The following is a 22,093-nucleotide window of genomic DNA, read 5'->3' on the forward strand; positions in this document are numbered from 1 at the left end:
ACCACATTAATGAGCGCCTTTATCCCCACATGCCTAGACTACTGTAATAAAGCCTGCTGGTTTGTCTCCCTGCCTCTAGCCTCTCCCCACTCCAGTCCATTCTCTACTCAGTTGTCAAAAGTTATCTTCCTAAAACGCAGGTCTGACCATATGCCCCTTTATTAAATAAACTCTGGTGGCTCCCTATTACTGCCACTATCAAACAGAAAATCCTGTCTGGCTTTCAAAGTGTTTCGTCTGGACTTCCATCCACATACTCTTGACTTTGTCTTCCTTGCTGTTCATTGCACAAGACATTCAATCTTTTGACTAAGCATTTTCACTGGCTGTCCCCCATTCCTGGAAATCTCTCCTTCCCCATATCAGTTTCCCTGATTCCCTGGCCTTCAAGCAGCTCAAGTCCAATATTCTTGCAAGAAGCCTTTCCTAGTCCTCCTTAATCTTAATACCTTTCCTTTGAGATTACCCCCCTTCCCCATTTATCTTGTATATATCTTGTTTGTACATAATTGTTTGTATGTTGCCTTTCCTATCAGACTGTGAGGAAGCTGAGCAGAAGAAATGTCTTTTGCATTTCTTTGTATCCCCAGTGCTTAGCACAATGTGTGGCAGGGAACAGGAACATAATAAATGCTAGCTGACAGACTATCCCCTCAAACTCTTGTGCTACATCTTACCTCCTTTTTTCAGCCAAAATCCTAGAAAAAGCTATCTACACTAGCTGCCTCCATTTTTTCTACTCACTCACTCTTCAAATTTTTGCAATCTAGCTTCTGCTCACCTCATCACTCAACTGAAACTGCTTGCTCTAAAGGTACCTGTGCTCTCTTGTCAAATCTTGGTCTTTTCTCAGTGCTAATCCTTCTGAATCTGCATTTGACAATGTTGACCATTCTCTCCAACTTGATACTCTTTCCTCGGGATTTTCCTAACACTCTTTTCTTGGTTCTTCTCCTACCTGTTTGACTACTCTTTCTCATCCTCCCTTGCTGGTTCATTCATCATCTACAGCATACTTCCTAATTGTAGGTGTTCCCCAAGGTCGTTTCCTAGGTCCTCTTCTTTTTACCTCTAAATTCTCTTTCTGTAACATCATTAATTCCCATGGGTGTAGCCACGGGAGATGGGTTTTCCCATCTCTATGTAGATGACTCTCAGATCTACAGCCCCAGTATCTCTTCTGAGCTCCAGTATCAAATAATCAACTGCTCAATTGTCTACCAGACATTTCAAATGCAACATCTCTTTTTCTTTTTTCCAACCATTAATTGTCATTTCATGAATCTCAATATCAGGAATGAAAATGTTTTGCAGGATAAGGAAAAGTAATTCCATGGCTGACTGAACAACATAAAACGAAGGCTTCTGAGGCTTACAGTATTTTTAATATCAGAATAGTCCTCATTTTTAAAAATGGACTTTAAACTTCCTAATTGGATTCTTTTTAATCAAAAATTGTGGAATTTATTGACATTTAATATCAAAGCTTCCAAAATTATAGTAAACTATGAGACCCTGTTGCCTCCATCCAATCCTATCATGCTTTGTGTGAAATAATTTGGTTGTTTTCAATGTGATGAGAATTGGGAAGTTGAGCAATAATATATATATTTTAAGTGCCTCCTTTATCCTAGGCACTGGAATACAAAGTTGAAATATTTGTGTTGCCCCCGGGGGCAATGAGCTTTTCATTTTTCCTCCTAAACCTTCTTCTGTTCCAGTCTTCCCAATTTCTATATAGGCACCACCATCTTTCCAGACTCCAGAATCATAACCCCAAATATTATCCTTGCCTACTCACTTTTCCTCATTCCATATACTCAATCAATCGCCAAATCTTGCAGTTTCTCCTTTCACAACATCTCTTATGTTTGATCCCTTTTCTCCATTCCCACAGCTACCACCTTGCCCCTCATTCCCCCTCGCGTAGATTGTTATAACAGCCTCATTTCTCTCTGTCTCCAGGCTATCAAAATTCCAGTCCAACAGTGGTTAAAGCCCTACACAACCTGGTCCTAAACTCCTTCTAACCTAGTTGGTTAGAACTTGTTCTCCTGTATCCTTGACTTGTACCCAAAAGGGCATTCTATTTCTCATATATGCCACTCCATGTCCTATTCCTGTGCTTCTGCATTAGCTGTCTTCCATGCCTTGAACGTGCTCCCTTTCTTACCCCTGGATCAAAAGCTTTTTCTTCAAGATGAAGCTCAAAAACCATCTTCTGCATGAAGCCTTTCCTATTTCCACCAACCATTAGTGCTCTCCTGCCCAAAGTGTTATATATATTTTAAGATATACTTGTTTTCTGTCCCCCTAGAATGCAAACTCTGGACAAACTGGAATTGTTTCATTCTTTGTACTTGAATTACCAGTATCTGGTAGCGCCTGACACACAGTAGGGGCCTAATAAATACTTGATGACTGGCTGGTCTGATGATATTCCTTTCAAAATTTGCCCCCTCCTAACTTCCCTCTTCTCTTAAAAACACCACCAGTCTCAGTCACCCAGGCTCAAACACTTGAGTCATTCTTGATTGTCTCCTCCCATATCCAGTCAATCCAATCCTACTGATTCTAAGTGCAATATCCAGCACAGACGTATTTTCCTTTCCCCTCCCTCAATTTTACATCAGGTCCTTGTCCTCAATCCCCTGGGTTACTCTAATAGCCTCTTACCTATTCCCCTATCTGAAGTTTCCATCTTTAACAAACTGCCAAGATCATCTAACGCATAAATTTGATTAAGTCAAATTCTGTCCAAAAATTTATGGAAATACAAACCATATCTACAATGATCTGTCTTAGATATAATTTTATATCCTTGACTGGATTTCACTTCCCAGAAATTGAACTCATCACTGTTTCTTCCCTTAGGCAGGTAGATGGCTCAGTGGATAGAGCACTGGGCCTGGAGTCAGACCTGGATTCAAATCTAGCTTCTGAACAGCTACGTGACCTTGGGCAAGTCACTTATCCTCTACCTGCCTCAGTTTTCTCAACTATAAAATGGAGATAACAAAAGCACTTGCCTTTTAGGGTTATCAGATATCTGTAAAGCTCCTAACAGGCTCTTAATAAATGCTCTGTCGTCTTATTTAATGCTTCCATTTGTTCCAGACAAAGAGGACAAATCTGTAGATACTCCACACATTCTTGCCCCATTCTGGCTAAGATTTGAGATTAAGGTGGGTTAAATTATTTTTTTATGGTCCCCTCATGGCATCCTAAAACCTATGATCCTCCTTCAACTTTATGACTTAGTTAAGGTGCCAGTTCCTATGTGACTGTAATTAGAAGCGATTCCTCTTTCCTTGAATCTCTAAGGTTTGTTTGACTTTTCCTAGACAATCATATGCTAACTTGCATCATAATAATTTATTTACTTATCTCCATCCCCCTAGAGTGCAAAGTCCTTGCCCACAGGAACTATATAATCTTTCAACTTTGCATTCCAGTACCTAGAGCAGAAGTAGGAGCACACACAAACACATAAAATCTTTGCTCAACTTCCCAATTCTTATCACTTTGAGAACATCCAAGTGTTTTCACATAAAACATACAGGATTGGGTGGAGGCAGCTCTTCCTTAAAAAGAAACCAATTACGAAGAATAAGCCCCATTTTAAAAAATATAGACTATGATGATCATTTAAAGACCATCTAAGCCTTTAAAGTACTCTATGCCTCAAACGCCTTTGTTTTATGTTGTTCAGTCAGCCTCCTTCTGTAAAACATTTTCTTTCCTGATGTGGAAATTCATGAAATGACGATCAAAGGTTGAAAATATAAACATGCTAAATTAGATAATCAACCTGCTAACCTGGCAGCTTTCCCTAGACCTTTCCTTCCTTTTCCCAACCTATAAGGAAACCAAGATATGAAAATCAAATGTAACTTCAACAAGACCTTTCAGTTTCCTTTAAGAGTCTAAGTAAAATTTCTCTCCTTTTCCCAGCCCCTCACCAGAAACAAAAATGTAAAACACCCAAAACCCCAACACCCCGGCTGTCACCCCAGCCCGCATCCACACCCCAGGCTGTGGCTCGGCAGGCAGTGTAGACCACTTACTGAGCTGTCCCCCGCCCGGCATCACACTCGGCTCCCGGCTTCCGACACCCCCCGCTCCGGCTGCCCCTAGGATCCCGGGGCCTCCCACCCCCGGCGGGGTCCCGCTCTGCCGCTCGAAGTTGCCGGGGTTGGAGAAGTAGTCGCGGAGCCGCGGCAGCTCCCGGCCGCTCTCCAGCAGCTCCGTGTGCAGCTCCAGGGCCGTCAGCAGGAACTGATCGCGCAGCAGCTGCGCCGCGATAGCGTCCACCGACAGGCGGGCGGGGGGCTCCGCCGCCGCCGCCGCCGCCGCCGCCTCCCCTCCGGCGACCCCCGGCCGCCCTCCGCCCGCCCCGGCCATCGGCTCCTGCGGGGACAGCGAGCCTCCGGAGCCGGGGTCGGGGCCGCCTCCGGGACCCAGCCGCAGGCTGGGCCGCCGCTCCTCCTCGGCCGCCGCCGCCGCCGCCACCTCGTCGTCGTCGTCGTCCGAGTCGCTGAGAAAGGGGTTCACGCCGCCGCTGCCGCCTCCCGCAGACATCGCCGCCATCTTAATCTGTCAGGTGCTCCGGCTCCTCCCCGCCGTACGGTGACACACCGCGCCCGGTGCTGCCGCGGGCCCGGAAGGGCCGCTCCGGCCGGGGCCCGCCTCCGGACTAGCCGCCTGCGCCTCAGCTCCCCACGGAGCGGCGGCGGCTCCCGCGGAACCGGCAGCAACAACTGCTCCACGGCCCGGCTCCGCAGGCGTCTTCCTGGTCCCGACTCTCGCGGGAAGTGGGAGATGTTCGCGTTCCCAGCCACCCCCGCTCCTTCGCCGTCCTGGAGCAGAACGTCCCTCTCCCCCGCCCCCACGACCCGAGGCCCCGCCCCCTCTTCGACTGGATAGGCCCTAGGAGGAGGGAAGGTGCTGGGGACAGCGCTCCCGCTATCGCGAGAACCTCCAGCAGCCGGTAAGTCCCTACCCAGGCGCGGCTGTGAGAGGCGGAGGGGGGCGCACTGCCTTGGAGGGTCCCTTACGGGCAGGTCACGGGGTTAGGGAGGTCCCCCCCCGGGGGGCTTCGGTTCCTTTGCCTTTAACGCCGAGTGACTGCGTGGGCGTCTCCCCACGTGTGCAGCAGAGGCGCGGGGATCCCTCCCCAGCCCAGGGCAGACCCGCTTCCGGAATGATCCCGGGCGCTTGGAGCCCGCGGATGGAGGGATTGGGGGGCGATGGGGGGGGCTGGGGGAGGGCGGTGTCTCCCTCCTCCCCCTGCCCCCCTCCCCCCGCAGGTTTGGACCCGAAGTCCGACTCTCTCCGGGCAGCGGCTGCCCAGCCTGGCAATCCCAGCTCGTCCGGGCGCCTCCAGGTGCCATCCAGGTGTCCAGGGAGTCCAGGTGCCAGAGCCGGCGGGGTGCCACACTTTACCTTGTCACCCCAGGCCAGGGCTTCTGAACTTCTAAATTTAAATATATGTGTGTGTGCGCCCTTTCTCAGAATGTTTTAAAGGTTGCAAGACACATAGGATTACTAAGGAAGCTTACTATATTGAAATAGTTTTGTATGTATTTATTTTATATGTTTAAATTTATGTATGTAAATTTTAAATATATCGATACATAACAAACTATTTCAATATAGTGTTTCATATGTAATCATATGAAAATTATGTTTTTAATGTATAAGATAACAATTCTATATAAATCCTCTATATGATTTCAATGAGAAATGGTCCATTTTATTTATCAGTTGTGTCCAACTCTTACTGCCATTTGGGATTTTCTTGGCAGAGATACTGGAGTGGTTTGCAGTTTCCTTCTCCAGCTCATTTTACAGATGAGGAAACTGTGGCAAACAGGATTAAGTGATTTGCCCAGGGTCACACAACTAGTAATTGTCTGAGGCTGGATTTGAGGAAGATGAGTCTTTCTGATTCCAAACCCAGTGTTCTAAGCTACCCCAAAGTGGTCCATAGCCATGACCAGACTGCAAGAGAAGTCCATGACCCCAAAAAAGGTTAAAAACTTCTGCCTTAGGGAGGGTCTTAGGAACGGAAGGAAACTAAACCCAAACTAAGGGATTTATGTGGGATGAGTGGCATGAACTAAGTGTTCTCTTTTCCATTCTGTGACCGTTTCTGGAATCACCATCTATCTCCCAGGGTTGCTGTGAGGATCATTTGAGATAATGATTGTAAAGTGCTTAGCACAGTGCCTGCCTCATAGTAAGTGATATATAAATGTCAGCTATTACGATTATTAAATTTCAGCCATGCAATTCCCTTGTAACAGTGGGAAAATGAACTATGATAAAGCATTCCTCTGTAAACTACAGACTCAAAGGATCATAGGGTCATAGATTTAGAGCTGGAAGGGAGCATAGAGGCCTTTTAATCTAACTGACTCATTTTATATTTGAGGAAACTTCTCGAAGTCACATAATAAATAGCAGAGCCAGGATTCAAACCTAATCCCTCTGGCTCAAAATTTCACACACTTTCTATTATACCACATTGCCTAGCCTGCCATTCTCACTTTACAGCTGAGATAACTGAGACTCAAAGTTGCCAAATCCCGCAGTTTCTTAGTGACTGAGTTTCAGTGTTTGAACCTAGGGCCCTTGTTCTTTATTATCCTTCTTCAGCCACATAGCCTAGCCAAACTAGTTTTACTGCTCCTTGTAATGCAGTCCATCTCCTTGTGGGTTCTCCTTCCTCACCTCCATTTTTTAGAATTCCTAGTTAGATTAAATTAGGTAAAACATTTATCTAAGGATCAGACACTATGATAATCTGTGAGAATACAAATTCAAGCAAAAATAAGTTTTCCTTCAAGGCTTAATTCATGAGGCCTTTTCTATTTTACCCCAGCTGCTGTATGTACCTGTTATCTTCCCCCACCTTTATTTGTAAGTTTCTTGAGGGTAGAGACTTATCTCCTAGCAGAATTCTTGGCATTATGTAGGCAGTTAATATGCTTGTTAATTGATTGACAGGGCTTCCAACTTCTAGGGAAGGGTTCCTTTTACTGTGTTATAGTGATATAGCAATGCCCACCTCCAAGTGTCAAGTTTTTTTTATCACTGGGCATACATGTGCCTAGAAGTGGTCAGAGCGAAGGCATGTATGTCCTCTGCATATGTACCATGGGAGGCCTGGGCCCTGACCACTTAATAGGACACATTTAGTAAGCACTAAAGGACTTGGTACTTTGGGATAACCTCTATCAACTGGAAATAAAGGGTATGATGCCTGTACAGACATGTGAATGCATGCATGCAATTCATACAATTCATATGGTGTACTTTATACACCATAACTGCTATGGAGGGTTTCTGTACCATCTGACCATCATCAGTCATCCTTTTCATGGCAGTGATGCCACACAACAACCCTAAGATAGAAGTGTCTTCACTTTATTTTACAGATGGACAAGTTGAAGCATAGAGAAAATGAAATGATTTGGACATGATCATAGAGCAATTCACTTCTTGCCTAAGAGCAGACCTTGGAGAGCAATTTGACGATCTGTTGCTAAGGTCAGTGAGCCAAACTGCCTCTCTCTAGTAACACATAAATTCTCATAGCACCTCTAGGAGTCCTACATATAAAACATTAATTGTTAAATGTAACCTAATTTTATTTCCTGCTTCTTCTATGTGCTCAGTTAGTTGTCACATTAGATTGAAACTTTTTACTAGCTAATAGTATTAGGAATTCAGCGAAAGTTGTTAACTGCTAATTTTTAAAGCTGATTTATTTCCCTATACTATGTATTTCTTTCTACAACATATCCAGAAGAGTTTTCTTTAAAGATGATTAGTTGTTCTTAATCTGGAAGTGGAAATAGGGGAAAGATGTTAGAGAACTGTGGGGGGGGGGGGGGGGTCAAGGACCTAATGACTAGTTAAGTATCCAGTCAAAAGTATTTTTTTTCAAAGTTACCAATAATCTCTTTAAAAAAATAATATTTTATTTCCTCCCAATTATATGTTAAAACAATTTTTTTTTAAATTATGAGTTCCAAATTCTCTCTCTTCCTTCCTCCTTCCCCTCTCCTTGAGGCAGTAAGCAATCTGACATAGGTACATGTGCAATCATATAAAACATTTCCATATTAAGTCATTTTGTACAAAAGGATTCAAACAACAAAAAAGAAAGAATGAAAGTCAGGAAGAAAGAAAAAAGAGAAAAAAAAGAAAGAAGCAAAGTAGTATGCTTCAGTCTGTATTCAGACAATATCAGTTCTTTCTTTGGAGGTGAGTAGCATATCCTTTGGGATTGTCTTGGATCATTGTAATGCTGAGAATAACTAAGTCATTCACAGTTCTTCATGGTACAATATTGCTATTACTGTGTACAACATTATCCTGGTTCTGCTCACTTCACTTTGCATCAGGTCATGTAAGTCTTTCCAGGTTTTTCTCAAATGATCCTGCTTGTCATTTCTTATAGCACAATAATATTTCATCACAATCATACACCACAACTTGTTCAGCCATTCGCCAATTGGTAGGCATCCTTTTGATTTCCAGTTCTTAGCCACCACAAAAAGAGCTGTTATAAAAATTTTTGTACAAATAGATCCCTTTCCCTTTTTTTTTTAAAAATCTCTTTGGCATACAGACCTAGCAGTCAGCCCAAAGTATTTTAAGGAGAAATTAGTTGTGTATTAATTCAGTGTGCCTGTTACTACATAACTAGTTGGTGCTTCTTTGTATGCAAGGCAAAAACTAAAACAACTGACATGGTAGGCAACAAAAGAGTGCCATTATACTTTATGCTTTGGGAACTAAATAGTAGTTTGAAAAAGGTGTGTCTGCAACTGGTTTGTTGACAGAAATAAGCAGCCAGATGAGTTAAAGATTTCGAAGACTTTATTTCAGTTAAGATCTTTTTTAAGGGAGCCTTATCAAATGGAAGGATTGCTACTGATTAATGAAGTCCCTTCCTAGGATGTTGTGAAGGAAAGGGACTGTAGAGGCCACTTGGTCTAACCCTTCCCCATTTAACATAAACAGCTAAGGCTCAGAGAGGTTAGTGAATGGTATAAAGTCACACTAGTAATAATTGGCAGAGCCAGGATCTGAACCAAGGTCCTCTGATGTCAGATCCCAAAGTCTTTCCATTGTACCCCTCTGCCTCCAGTCATGAGAATACCAGGAAGTGACTTTAAGGCCTCAGATGCAGAAAGAATATTAAAAATGCTTTTGCTAAGCTGGTTGAAAATAAATTGAATTTATTATCTTCCAAAGAAGTATCTAAAAGTTCTTTCCTGGTAACTTAGCTTCCTATATGTGTCTGCAGGTTTGTAATTCCATTTAGATTAACCCCTCTGCTACTTTATAGCTACATGAAGGTCCAATTAAAGAAGAACATGAGATTCTTCTAGCTTCTATAGCTAGAGGATGATAATGATGACAATGATGATGATGATAATGCTTTTGTATAATTTATATAATGCTTAAGATTTGCAAGGTATTTTACATATATTATCTCATTCCATCATAATAGCCCTATGACGTAGATGCTATTTTATAGATGAGAAAACTGAGTCAAAGAAGTTAAGTGACATGCTTGGGATCATAATTCTAGTAAGGCAGGATTAAAATTCAGGATCTTCCTGACATCCAGTCCAATGGTTATATAAACACTATCTATATAAACATTTGGCTGTAATCAACATTAATCCATCCTTGAAGAAGCCAGACTTATTAATAATAAGCAGAAGTTATGCTTAGTGACTGGTGATCTGTAATATCTTTAATCTGTTAATTATTATACCTTAACTTTTTTCTTTCTCCTTATTAATTTCTAATATTAACCAGGTCTTTAAGTGCTAATTTTTTTCTTTTTTTAGGGGGAAGGGCAGTACTTGGAAAGATTATCCATGGATGGTGAGTAAGGCATTTACGCCTTTGATAACCAAAGAAAAAGTAAAAACACTATTCAGTGTTTTCCCAAAATGAGTGGTCATGGCTTTTGCAAACAACAGTATTATTTAAATTTATATATTTTATGTGTAATAATTTGTACAGAAATCCCCTTTTCCTCCTAGCCACCATTTACCTATCCTTTTTCCCTGTATCATTCCCCCTTAGAAGAATTAAAGAGCAAAAGAAAAGGGAATGTCATTAGCAGCATCTAGTGGCTATAAATATGTATTACATTTTCCTTCCTCACAACAGGGAGATAAGAATGAAGAAATATGATATAATATAGAAGAAATAAAGTATCATGAAGAAACTGTAGGAAAACAGAAGCATTTATGATAGATGAAACTTGTATATCTTTGCTTACTAGATGAGTGAATCTTATATTAATTTTAGGTATTTTTGTTGTTGTTTTACTCTTTCCACAAGATAGATCAAGAAAACAAAACAAAAAAATTAATGTGTAATAAAACCCAGGAAAATTTGGAATTCCTGGTGCCTTTTATTAAACCTAGTATGGTTTTCTTGTTCATATAGGCATCTGTAAGTATAGGATAGAAAATGTCATGTAACTGTTATTCTTCAAGGAAACTAAAGTTTTGCTTATGTCTTTTGTTCTCATACTTAACTATTTTAAGATGTCCATTATTTCATTGGCTATCCCTTCCTCCACTGCATGACAAAACCCCTATGTGCCTCAGTAAATTTTCATGAATTATTGAAAAAACTTATCACCAAGTGTCCATCGTCCTGTTATTGACCCTCTCTAAACTCAACTAGGCTTGTCCTTCAATGACAGACACAGAATATTTTTCAAGTCTTTTTCAGCTTTTAGGAACTTGCCAAAGTTTTATTCTCTCCTAGAGGTCCTTTAACCACCTCCATAGTATAATGAGATATTGCAATAGGACTTTGTTTGCCGTATTTCTTGTCAATCATTAGCATGGCTCTTACTGTAGAATTTTTTCAAAAATTATGGATTGGCAGCCATGATAGGATTTTTGTGATTTATTCTACTTTTTTTTTTTTTGCAAGGCAGTCAGGGTTAAGTGACCTGCCCAGGGTCACACAGCTAGTAAGTGTCAAATGTTTGAGGCCAGATTTGAACTTAGGTCCTCCTGACTCCAGAGCTGGTGCTCTATCCATTGCACCACCTAGCTGCCCTGGATTTATCCTACTTTTTGTACAAAAATCTACATATTTATCTTTTCTTATCCTTATCTAATTTCCCATTATAACTGTGGCCAGAAGCTTTTGGACTGGAGAAAACTAGATAAGGTATTTTTAGGCAAATTATAAGGAAAAACTTTCTAACAATTGGTAATAACCCAAAGTGGAATTGGTTACTTGGAGAGGTGATGAATTCCCTATTACTAGCCGTCTTCAAGGGGTGGCTAAGTGGCCCAGTGGATAGAATACAGGACCTGGAGTCAAGAAGACTCATCTTCCTGAGTTCACATCTGGCCTCTGACACTGACTAGCTGTGTGACCCTGGGCAAGTCTCTTAACCTGGTTTGCCTCAGCTTCCTCATCTATAAAATGAGCTGGAGAAGGAATTGACAAACTACTCCAGTATCTTTGCCAAGAAAATTCCAAATAGGGTCATGAAGAGTCAGACATGAACAACAACAGCAACAACAGAACAATCTTTATTTGAAGACTGGATGATCAATTGTCAATGATAGTGTATAAGGGATTCTTGTTGAGATATGATTGCACTGGGTCATCTATGAGGCCCCTGATAATGCTAAGATTGTGAATTTCATAAGGACTGCAAACTCCTGAACCAGTGCCTTTTTGGATATTCATACTGGAAGAGTAGAGAAAGCAGGAATGGGATTGATATGATACTGAGAACTCAATTAAGGACTCCTCTGACAATTAAATGCTTTTTATGATGAAAATGACCATGTTTCAGAAACAAAGCTGTGCCTTAGTAAGATTATTTTGGCAGCCAGGTGGAGGATGGATTGGAAAGAGGAGAGACTGTGAGTAGAGAAACTAGTTAGGACTATTTTGCAGTAATCCAATCAAAAGTGATGAGAGTCTGAACTAGTAGAGAAAAAGAGACAGGTATGAGAGATGTAGAATATGGGGATAATGAAGAAGGAAGAGTCAAAAAGTGATTCCAGAATCACAAACCTAAGTGATAGGAGGAATGTGGCACTTTCTACTGAGGAAGGATGGGTTTAGAGAGAGAGTAATGAGTTTTCTTTTGGAAATGTTGAGTTTGAGATGTGGTTGGGAGATCTAGGTGGAGATGTCCAACAGGCAATGGGAGCTACAGTGCTGACATTTGGGAGAGATTAAGGTTAGATATGTAAATTTGGAAGCCATCTTTCTTTTTGATACATTGAACAGTGAAGCTATTATGTGCACCTTGCCTATCTTTTAAAATAAGTAACAAATTCAACATGTAACTTTCAAAGTTTTGCTGTTTGTTTATGATATCTTCTGACCTTTTCTGTGCATTTAAAAATTCTTCAATAGCTTCTTTTCTTTCTTTTGTTTTTCTTTTTATTTGAGAGGGATCCCTATCCCTAAGCCTACCTCTCTATCCCATTTCCTTCTCCTATTGGGGAAAAAAAAATTTGGAACAATTATGTATTGTGAAATAGCACAGATTCCTGCAACGGCCATGTCTGAAACTGTATGTCTTAATTGTGCAACCTGTGTCTATTACCTCTTTCTTATTTCTTTCTTTGAAAACTGCCTGTTCATATCCTTTGACCGTTTATCTATTAAGAAATGTTTCTAATTTTAGAAATTTGAATCAGTTTCTTATATTTCTTGGATATGAAAAATTTTCAGAGAAACTTTCTGTAAAGATTACTTCCATTTAATTGTTACCCTTCTTATTTTAACTTCATTAGTTTTGTTTGTGAACGAACTTAAATTTTATATAATAAAAATTACTTTCAATTTTTTTCTCAGATCTAGTTATCTAGCCTTAACCTCTCTGCTGACCTCTAATCTCAGGTATCCACCTGCCTATTGGATATCTCAATGTCTAATAATGTCTCATTAACATCTTAAACTCAGCATGTCTAAAATGAACGCCTTATCTTTCCCCCCAAATTCTTCCTTCTTCCTAACTTCATTAACTGTTGATGGTACCACCATTCTGCCAGGCTCAAAACCTAGGTGTCATCCTCAATTCCTCACTCTCTCTCACCTTCCATATCCAGTCTGTTGCCAGGTCCTGTCATTTCTACCTTTGTAACATCTCCTTCTCTCCTCTTACGCTGTTACCCCCCTAGTGCAGGCCCACATCACCTTGTTCTTGGACTATTGCAATAGCTTGTTGATTGGTCTGCCTCCCTCAAGTCTCTCCTCACTCCAGTCCAAGTTCTATTTAGGTGTCGGGGGCGGGGTGGAGCCAAGATGGCGGTATAAAAGCAGTGACTTGTTTGAGCTCTTCCCCAAACTCCTTCAAATACCTGTAAAAAAAAATGACTAAACAAATTCTAGGGCAGAGAACCCACAAAAAGACAGAGTGAAACAAATTTCCAACCCAAGACAACCTGGATGGTTGATGGGAAAGGTCTGTTGCGCCCAGCTGGGAAAGGACCACAGTTCAGCATGGGCGCGCAGGCAAAGGCCGGGCCTCAGTGAACCTGGAGCAGGCCTCAGAGGGCTGAATCACTAGTAGCTGTAGTGGTTTCCAGACTTGTTAACCCACAAATGCCAGACAACTTAGAATGTCAGTAGGAAAGTTCTGCTAGACCTCGGTGAGAGAGGAACTTGGTCTGGCCCCCTGCACAGCCCTGGGGTGGCGGCTGCTTCTGAAGCTCTCGGCTCACAGATAGAGGAGGGGATCAAGTGGCTGATCAGAGAGGGATTGCAGGGATCTTTTTGCTGGTGCTGAGGCAGGATTCTCTTGCTTTGTCTATGCTTGGATCTGGGTCGAAGTTCTAGTTGGTGGTCCTTAGGTGAGGAGGAGCATTGGCGTTGTGGAGCTTGTGGCTGCAGTGGAGAGGAAACCCTTCTCACAGTTCCAAGGCAGAAAAGAGTGTTTGATCCAGAGCACAGGCCAGGAAAGGAGTAAACACCTCTCCTTTGATCATATCACCTTGGGAGAACTGAAAATTTATAGGTCCCTAGAAGAATCTGAAAACAGCTGCACAAAACCCTTGAAGCTTGAGATAATACATTCTCCACACTGGAAACCAACCCCTACCTTAACAAAGAGTGATTGGCTGGGAACATGAGCAGACAGAGCAAGAAAAAAATCTGACCGTAGAATCTTTGGTGACAAAGAAGATCAAAACATACAACCAGAAGAAGACAAAGAAGTCAAAGCTCCTATATCCAAAGCCTCCAGGAAAAATATGAATTGGTCCCAGGCCATGGAAGAGCTCAAAAAGGATTTTGAGAATCAAGTAAGAGAAGTAGAGGAAAAATTAGGAAGAGAAATGAGAGTGATGCAAGAAAATCATGAAAAACAAGTCAACAGCTTGCTAAAGGAGACCCAAAAAAATACTGAAGAAAATAATACCTTAAAAAATAGCCTTGGGGGCGTCTAGGTAGCGCAGTGGATAGAGCACTGGCCCTGGATTCAGGAGGACCTGAGTTCAAATCCAGCCTCAGACATAAAACACTTACTAGCTGTGTGACCCTGGGCAAGTCACTTAACCCCCATTGCCCAACCGAAAAAAAAATAGCCTAACCCAAATGGCAAAAGAGGTCCAAAAAAGCCAATGAGGAGAAGAATGCCTTAAAAAGCAGAATTGGCCAAATGGAAAAGGAAGCCCAAAAGCTCACTGAAGAAAATAATTCCTTAAAAATTAGAATAGAGCAAATGGAAGCTAGTAACTTTATGAGAAATAAAGAAATTATGAAACAATTAAAAAAATGAAAAAATAGAAGAGAATGTGAAATATCTCATTGGAAAAACAACTGATCTGGAAAATAGATCCAGGAGAGATAATTTAAAATTTATTGGGCTGCCTGAAAGCCATGATTAAAAAAAGAGCCTAGACATCATCTTTCAAGAAATTATCCAGAAAAACAGCCCTGATGTTCTTGAACCAGAGAGTAAAGTAGAAATGGAAAGAATCCACTGATCACCTCCTGAAAGAGATCCCCAAAGGAAAACTCCTAGGAATATTATAGCCAAATTCCAGAGTTCCCAGGTCAAGGAAAAACTATTGCAAGCAGCCAGAAAGAAACAATTCAAGTATTGTGGAAATATAATCAGGATAACAGAAGATTTAGCAGCTTCTACATTAAGGGACCTGAGGGCTTGGAAATTGATATTCCAGAGGTCAAGGGAACTAGGATTATAACCAAGAATCACCTTCCTAGCAAAACTGAGTATAATGCTTCAGGGGAAAAAAATGAAAATTCAGTGAAATAGAGGACTTTCAAGCATTCTTGATGAAAAAACCAGAGCTGAATAGAAAATTTGACTTTCAAATACAAGACTCAAGAGAAGTGTGAAAAGGCAAACAGGAAAGAGAAATCATAAAGGATTCATTAAATTTAAACTATTTACATTCCTACATGGAAAGATGATATTTGTAACTCATGAGACCTTTCTCAGTATTAGAGGAAAATTGTATACATATATATGTATACAGAGGGCACAGGGTGCATTGAAGATGAAGGGATGATATCTAAAAAATAAATTAAGGAGTGAGAGGATTATACTAGGAGAAGGAGAAAGGGAGAGGTAGAATGGGGTAAATTATCTCACCTAAAACAGACAAAAAAAGGCTTTTACAGTGGAGGCGAAGTGGGGGGAGGTGAGATGGAATGAGTGAGTCTTACTCTTTTCAGATTTGGCTTAATGAGGGAATAACATACACACTCAATTGGGTATGGAAATCTACCTTACCTTTCAGGAAAATAGAGGGGAAGGGGATAAGAGGTGGGGAGATGATAGGGGTAATCAGAAGCAAACACTTTTGAGGAGGGACAGGGTTAAAGGAGAGAATAGTGTAGATGGAGGGTGGGATAGGATGAAGGGAAATATAGTTAATTTTTCACAACATGACTGTTAATGGAAGTGTTTTGCATGACTACACATGTAAAACCTGTGTCAAATTGCTTGTCTTCTCAATGAGGGAGGAAGGGAGAGAATTTGAAACTCAAAATTTTAAAAACATGTTAAAAATTGTTTTTACATGCACCTGGGAAATAAGATATACAGGCAATGGGGTATAGAAATCTGTCCTGCCCTACAGGAAAATAGAAGGGGAAGAGGAGAAGAGAAGGGGGGAGGTGATAGAAGGGAGGGCAGATTAGGGGAAGGGGTTTTCAGAATGCACGCCATCTTGGGATGGGGGGAGGGGAGAGATGGGGAGAAAATTTGGAACTCAAGATCTTGTGGAAGTGAATGTTGAAAACTAAAAATAAAGAAAGTAGCTGTAAATATATATATGTATACATATACATATATACACATATACATACATACATATATTTAGGTGTCAGCCATTTTCCTAAAGCTCAGGTCCCATAGTAAATGTCACCTTCCTACCCAGTAAATTCCTGGCCTCTTATCGCCTCCAGGATCAAATATTAAAACCTCTATCTGACTTTCCTTACACCTTACTTCCTTCTCACCACCACCACCAGTCTTTGGTCCAGTGACACTGACCTTCTTAGTGTTGTTGCAGAAGTTGCTCCATCTCCTGACCCCTGGCATTTTCGCTGGCTATCCCTCATCCCTGGAATGCTCTCTCTCTTTTCTACCTCCTGGTTTTCCTTGCTTACTTCAAGTCCCAGCTAAAATCTTACCTTCTACAGGATCATCGTTCTTTATCTTCCTTAATTCTAGTACCTTCTCTATGTTGCTTATCTTCAGTTCATCCTGTATATATCTTGTTTGTACATAGCTGTTTGCATATTGTCTCCTCCATTAACTGATCTCTTTGAGAACAGGGACTCATTTGCCTTTCTTATCCCCAACACTTAGCATAGTACCTGGCACACACTAGGCACATAGGAGATGTTTATTGACTGACTGTTTTTTGTTTGCTTATGAACTCTTACCATATCCAAAAGTATAAAAGGTATTTCTTTGCCCCGCTAATATTTTTTGGTAAATTTTTTATTCATTTTAAACTTGAACACAAATTGAGAAAAGAAAAAAAAGAACATCTCCATGTGTACAGCACAACATAGGAGAGGATTCAATATAAAACAATAAATTTTAATTTGGAGAAAACCTATATAATAAATACTACACATTGTTTTCAAAGTTATCCAGGTTTTCTTTGCTTCCTTCTAGGTTTTCTTTTGTTCTCTACTTTTGTTCTCTACTTCTTACTCTATTTTTTTCCCTCCTCCCTATTGCCCCCTCCCCCCACCATAAAGAAGGCTATAATTAAATATGTATATATATGTATATATACACACATACACATACATAGATATCTATAAACATACATATATAGACACATATACACTCATATAGATGTATGTAAAACTGTACTATGTATATTTCCACTTGTCATCTCTTTCTCTGGAGGTGGATAACATTTTCCTTCATTGATCCAAATCTTTTTTTTTCTAAATCAACCAGCTCATCATTTCCTATATCACATTAGTATTCCAACACAGTCACATCCTATCTGAGAGATTGTGAAAATTTCTTCCCAATTTTCTGTATTCCTTCTATTCTTAGCTACATTGGTTTTATTTATACCAGAAAATTTTAATTTGAAATAATTGAAATTATCCATTTTATGCTTCAACAATGCTCTTACCTTATAATATAGTTTAAGGTCAGATACTGCTGAACCTCCTTCCATTACATCTTTTTTTCCCTGATTTCTTTGAAATTTCTGACCTTTTATGCTTCCAAATGAACTTTACTATCATTTTTTCTAACTCAGTAAGATAATTTTTTAGCAATTGTTATGGCATTGAATAAATAGGTTAGATAAAATTGTCATTTTTTATTCTGTTGACTTTACCCACCCATAAACAACAAATATTAACTCCAGTTATTTAAATCTGACTTTATTTGTGAGTTCTTAAGTAAGTTCTATAAGCAAAGTAAGTTCTTTTATGTTTATAGATTTTATATTTATGTACCTCAAATTTATTTTTGAAAAGATCTTTTGTATCCAAGTCACGTGGCCAAGATTTGAACTAGATGTGTTGATCATTTGAGTGGAGCTTATTTTGGTGTATGGTATGAGGTTTTGGTCCATACTTCTTCCAGACTCCTCAGTGTTCCCTATAGTTTTTGTCTCAAGAGTTGGGGGTTTTGGTTTGTCAAAACCAATATTTTCATTTGTTTCTGTGTGTTATATACCTAATTTGTTCTTTTGCTTAGTTTCTTTATTTTTTAACCAATATCAAATAGTTTTGCTAGGTCCCTTTCCTTCCTATTTTAAAAATAATATCTGTTATTCTTGACCTTTTGCTCCTCCTGATGAATTTGGTTGTTATTTTTTCAACCTTTGAAAAGTAATCTTTTGGTAGTTTCATTGATTTGGCATTAAATTAGCAAAATAATTTTAGATTGTGTAGTTATTTTTGTTATATTGGCACAGCCTGCTCATGAACAATTATTATTTATTATATTATTTGGGTCTGTTTTTATTTCTGTAGAGAATATTTTGTAGTTATGTTCATATAGTTCCTGTAAATGTCTTGATAGACAGACTCCCAACTATTTTATACATTTTGTAATTTTTTTCATTTTCTCTTTCTATCTCTTTCTTTTGGGTTTTGTTGTACTATACAGGAATGGTGATGATTTCTGTGGATTTATTTTACGTCCTGCAACTTTGCTGAAGTTACTGTTTCAGTTAATTTTAGTCATTTCTTTTGGATTCTTCAGACCACAATATCATCTGCAAAAACTGATAGTTTTGTTTTATTTTTTCCTATGCTTATTACCTCAATTTCTTTTTCTTGTCTTATCACTATTGCTAGCATTTTTACAACTATATCAGTTAATAGTGATGACGTGCTTGCTTATCTTATCCCTGATCTTACTAGAAAGGCCTTAGACTTTCTCCATTGTATATAATGTTGGCTCATGGTTTTAGATAGATACTATTTACCATATTAAGAAAAGTTCCTTAATTCCTTTATTCCTATGCTTTTTCTTGTCTTTAACAGAAATGAGTATTGAGTTTTGTTAAAAAGATTTCTTATTATCCATTGATAATACGTAGTTTTAAAAATTTTTTGTTATTAATATGGTTTATAATGCTTATAGATTTCCTTATATTGTACCAAACATAAATTCAATTTGGTCATAGTGTAACATCTTTTTTAATATGTTGTAACCTTTTTGTTAATATTTTATTTGATATTTTACATCAGTGTCTGCTAGAGGTGTTGAGCTATAATTTTATTTTGCTGGTTTGTCTCTCACGTCCATATTTGTCTCATAAAAAAATTTGGAAGGATCCTATCTTTTCCTTTTTTTTTTTCAAACTGTTTACATAATATTGGAAATAACTATTCTTTGAATATTTGATAGAATTCACATATAAATCCTTCAGGTCCTTGTTTTTTTTTTCCCCTGTGGGAATTCATCATGATTTGTTCAATATCTTTTTATGACATTGAATGAATTGCTAATTAATTTATGGAATTATTAATTGAATAAAGGAATAGGGCCACAAGGATCCCTCAGAATTGAATGGGGGCAGGCATGCCCAGTTCTTTGGATACTTACTGGAAAAGGCCATGATGGTAGTGGGGAGTAATGCTTCAGTTACACTTTAATGAGGCACAGTGGTATGGTACAAGAGCAAACAGCACGGAAAAATACAGAAACAAATGTGGTGGGTAAAGAAGGAGATGACATGGAAACTGAGTGGTGGAGGAAGACAGGTAGCATAGGTAAGAGAATGAGGAAGGGGAGAGGCACAGAGAGTCACTTATGTAATCATGGTTTGGAGTTGGGAGCACTTGGACCCAGAGGAGGTGGAAGAATGCTCTGGGGGCAGGAGTTTAGAGATCTCATTTTTATAGGGTTTTATTTTTGAGGGGAAGACTAACTTTTGCCACTTTGGGGTTAGTTCATTAACATATTCACATTGTCTCAAAGTTATCAGCAACATTTGGTGTTCTGCTGGTCATACTGTGGCTATCTGGAGCTCATCTGAGGCTTATAGACCACAGGCAGTTATCAGGACCAAAGGGCCTTTACAATAAGACGTAAGCTGGCTTTCCCTGATTTAGCACATGGTCTCAGGATGTGACTTCATTTAATTAATTTGTGAGACAGTTTCCAAGTAATTGTTACGCTCCTTTGATCTGTGGGATACTCTGTAAGTGCCTCCTTGATCCTCATTTGGAATGTTTTGTTTGCTGTTGTTGTTGTTGTTGTTGAGTTGTTTTCAGTCATGTCCAACTCTTTGTGACCCCATATCTGGGGTTTTGTTGGCAAAGGTACTGAAGTGGATTTTGCATTCTTACTTCCTGCTATTGTTACTTTATGCTGCTTGCTTAGAAACTTACTTAACTCTCTTGAGAGGTAGGGTGGGGTAGGATGGTCAGGGGAACCAGAACAAGATACAGTTTTAGCACATTGGGTTGTTCAGATTCTCTATTTCTTTTTCTGAAAGTCTTTTTCGTGGAGATAAGTTGATCTCATGGGAGTTAAAATACGATCATTGAGAGAATAGAGACTGAAGAGAAGAGAGCTCAGGGCAGAAACATCTAGGCCAAAAATGAGTGATGAAGAATGATTCAGCAAAGTCTTAGTTTTAAATAAGAGATGAATCAGAAGAGGGATTGTCAAGAGAGGCCTAGGAAATAGAGGGTATGCAGGAAAAAAAAAAAAAGGGGGGGGGGGATAGTGGTCTCCCAATTCATTTCAACAGTCTTTAGGTGCCACCTGAACCAGGTGTTGTAGATACAAAAATAAAAATAAAATATTTCTCGTTACATGTATCATCAAACAAAATAAATTCCTTCAGTAGCTGTACACAAAAATATGTATGTCTCAGTCTGTACCCTAAATCCATCATCTCTCTGTAATGAATCTCATGTTTCATCATCAGCCTTCTGGAGTCATGAATGGTTGTTGTTCAGATCTTAGTTTTTATAACTTTCAAAGGTTTTTGTTTTTACCATTTTGTCATTACATAAATTGCTCTTCTAGTTTTGCTCATCAGTTTATAAAAATCCCTCATTATTGTGCATTTTCATAATATTGATGTTGTAGTGCAAATTGTTATTCTGGTTTTGCTTACTTTACTTTGTTCACAGGAGTTTTTCTATGGCTTTTAAAAATCATCTATTTCTTCATTTCTTAGAACATAATAGTAATCTATTACATTCCTATACCACACAACTATTCCTCAATTAATCGTCACTTTAGTTTCTAGGTTTTTGCCACCATAAAAAGAGCTGCTGTAAATATTTTTGTGCATAAAAGACTTTTTCCTCTGTCTCTGTTCTCTTTTGGCCTCGAAAAAAAATCACACAAATCATCGGCGTTTCTATATAATAGCAACAGAACTCTGTAGGAAGAGATAGAGAAGTTCCATTTAAAATTGCTGCAGAACATATAAAATGCTTGGAGTCTGCCTTCCAAGATACACACAAGAACTGTGTAAATACAACTATAAATAACTGTTTACAGAAATAAAACAAAACCTAAATAAGTGGAAAATATAAATTGCTCATGGGCAGGACAACATAACATAATATAAATAGTGAAACTACTTAATTTACTTACTCAATGCCATACCAACCAAACTGCCAAAATAAAGGGTACTATTTATTTTTCCTCAACTGACTACCTAGTTTTCCTTCGAATTTGACATTCCAAATCTCATCTCCATGCCTTTGAACAGGTTGTTGCCATGCTTTCTTACTTCAGCCTCTTAAAATTTTTGTTTATTTTAAAAATTATGTATGTATTTGCTTTTTAAAAAATAAATTTTTATATATATCTTTTTGACTTTCTTAAATCATCAAAATTTTCCCCAATATCCTTCCTCTTCCTCTCTCCCAGGAAGCCATCCCATAGAATACTATTTTTAAAGAAAAAAAGGAAAAGGAAATCAGGAAAACTGATCAGTGAATTTGGAAAAGTCTGAAAATAATGAAATGTATTACATTCTTAGCTTTCCCATTTCTGCAAAGGTGTTAGAGTGGGAGTATCTTCTCACTTGTCCTCTTTGGAGTCATACTTTTTCTTGTAATTTTGTAAAAATTC

At 39.2% G+C, this 22,093-nt stretch overlaps 2 protein-coding genes across 8 annotated transcripts in view; one reads left to right on the forward strand and one right to left on the reverse strand.

Annotated features, from left to right (window-relative positions):
• The window catches only part of RELCH (RAB11 binding and LisH domain, coiled-coil and HEAT repeat containing), a 133,004-nt gene extending 128,360 nt beyond the window's left edge, over window positions 1-4,644 (reverse strand). For 2 of the 3 annotated variants that reach the window (XM_027868831.1, XM_027868830.1), the window contains exon 1: window positions 4,068-4,640. In XM_027868831.1, coding sequence (XP_027724632.1) covers window positions 4,068-4,590 — 523 coding nt within the window. In that variant the 5' untranslated portion in view covers window positions 4,591-4,640. Of the gene's footprint in view, window positions 1-4,067 lie in introns of all 3 variants that reach the window. The other variant, XM_027868832.1, reaches the window with a different exon arrangement.
• Window positions 4,645-4,928: 284 nt separating this feature from the next.
• Window positions 4,929-22,093, forward strand: part of PIGN (phosphatidylinositol glycan anchor biosynthesis class N) — a 225,864-nt gene continuing 208,699 nt past the window's right edge. Inside the window, exons 1-3 of one of the 5 annotated variants that reach the window (XM_027868736.1) lie at window positions 4,929-4,990; window positions 7,443-7,554; window positions 9,876-9,912. In XM_027868736.1, coding sequence (XP_027724537.1) covers window positions 7,484-7,554; window positions 9,876-9,912 — 108 coding nt within the window. In that variant the 5' untranslated portion in view covers window positions 4,929-4,990; window positions 7,443-7,483. Of the gene's footprint in view, window positions 4,991-7,442; window positions 7,555-9,875; window positions 9,913-22,093 lie in introns of those variants that run through there. The other 4 variants (XM_027868738.1, XM_027868740.1, XM_027868739.1 and 1 more) reach the window with 4 other exon arrangements.

This window comes from Vombatus ursinus, unplaced genomic scaffold (assembly GCF_900497805.2).
Source record: "Vombatus ursinus unplaced genomic scaffold, bare-nosed wombat genome assembly UNPS02014791.1, whole genome shotgun sequence".
NCBI lineage: Eukaryota > Metazoa > Chordata > Mammalia > Diprotodontia > Vombatidae > Vombatus > Vombatus ursinus.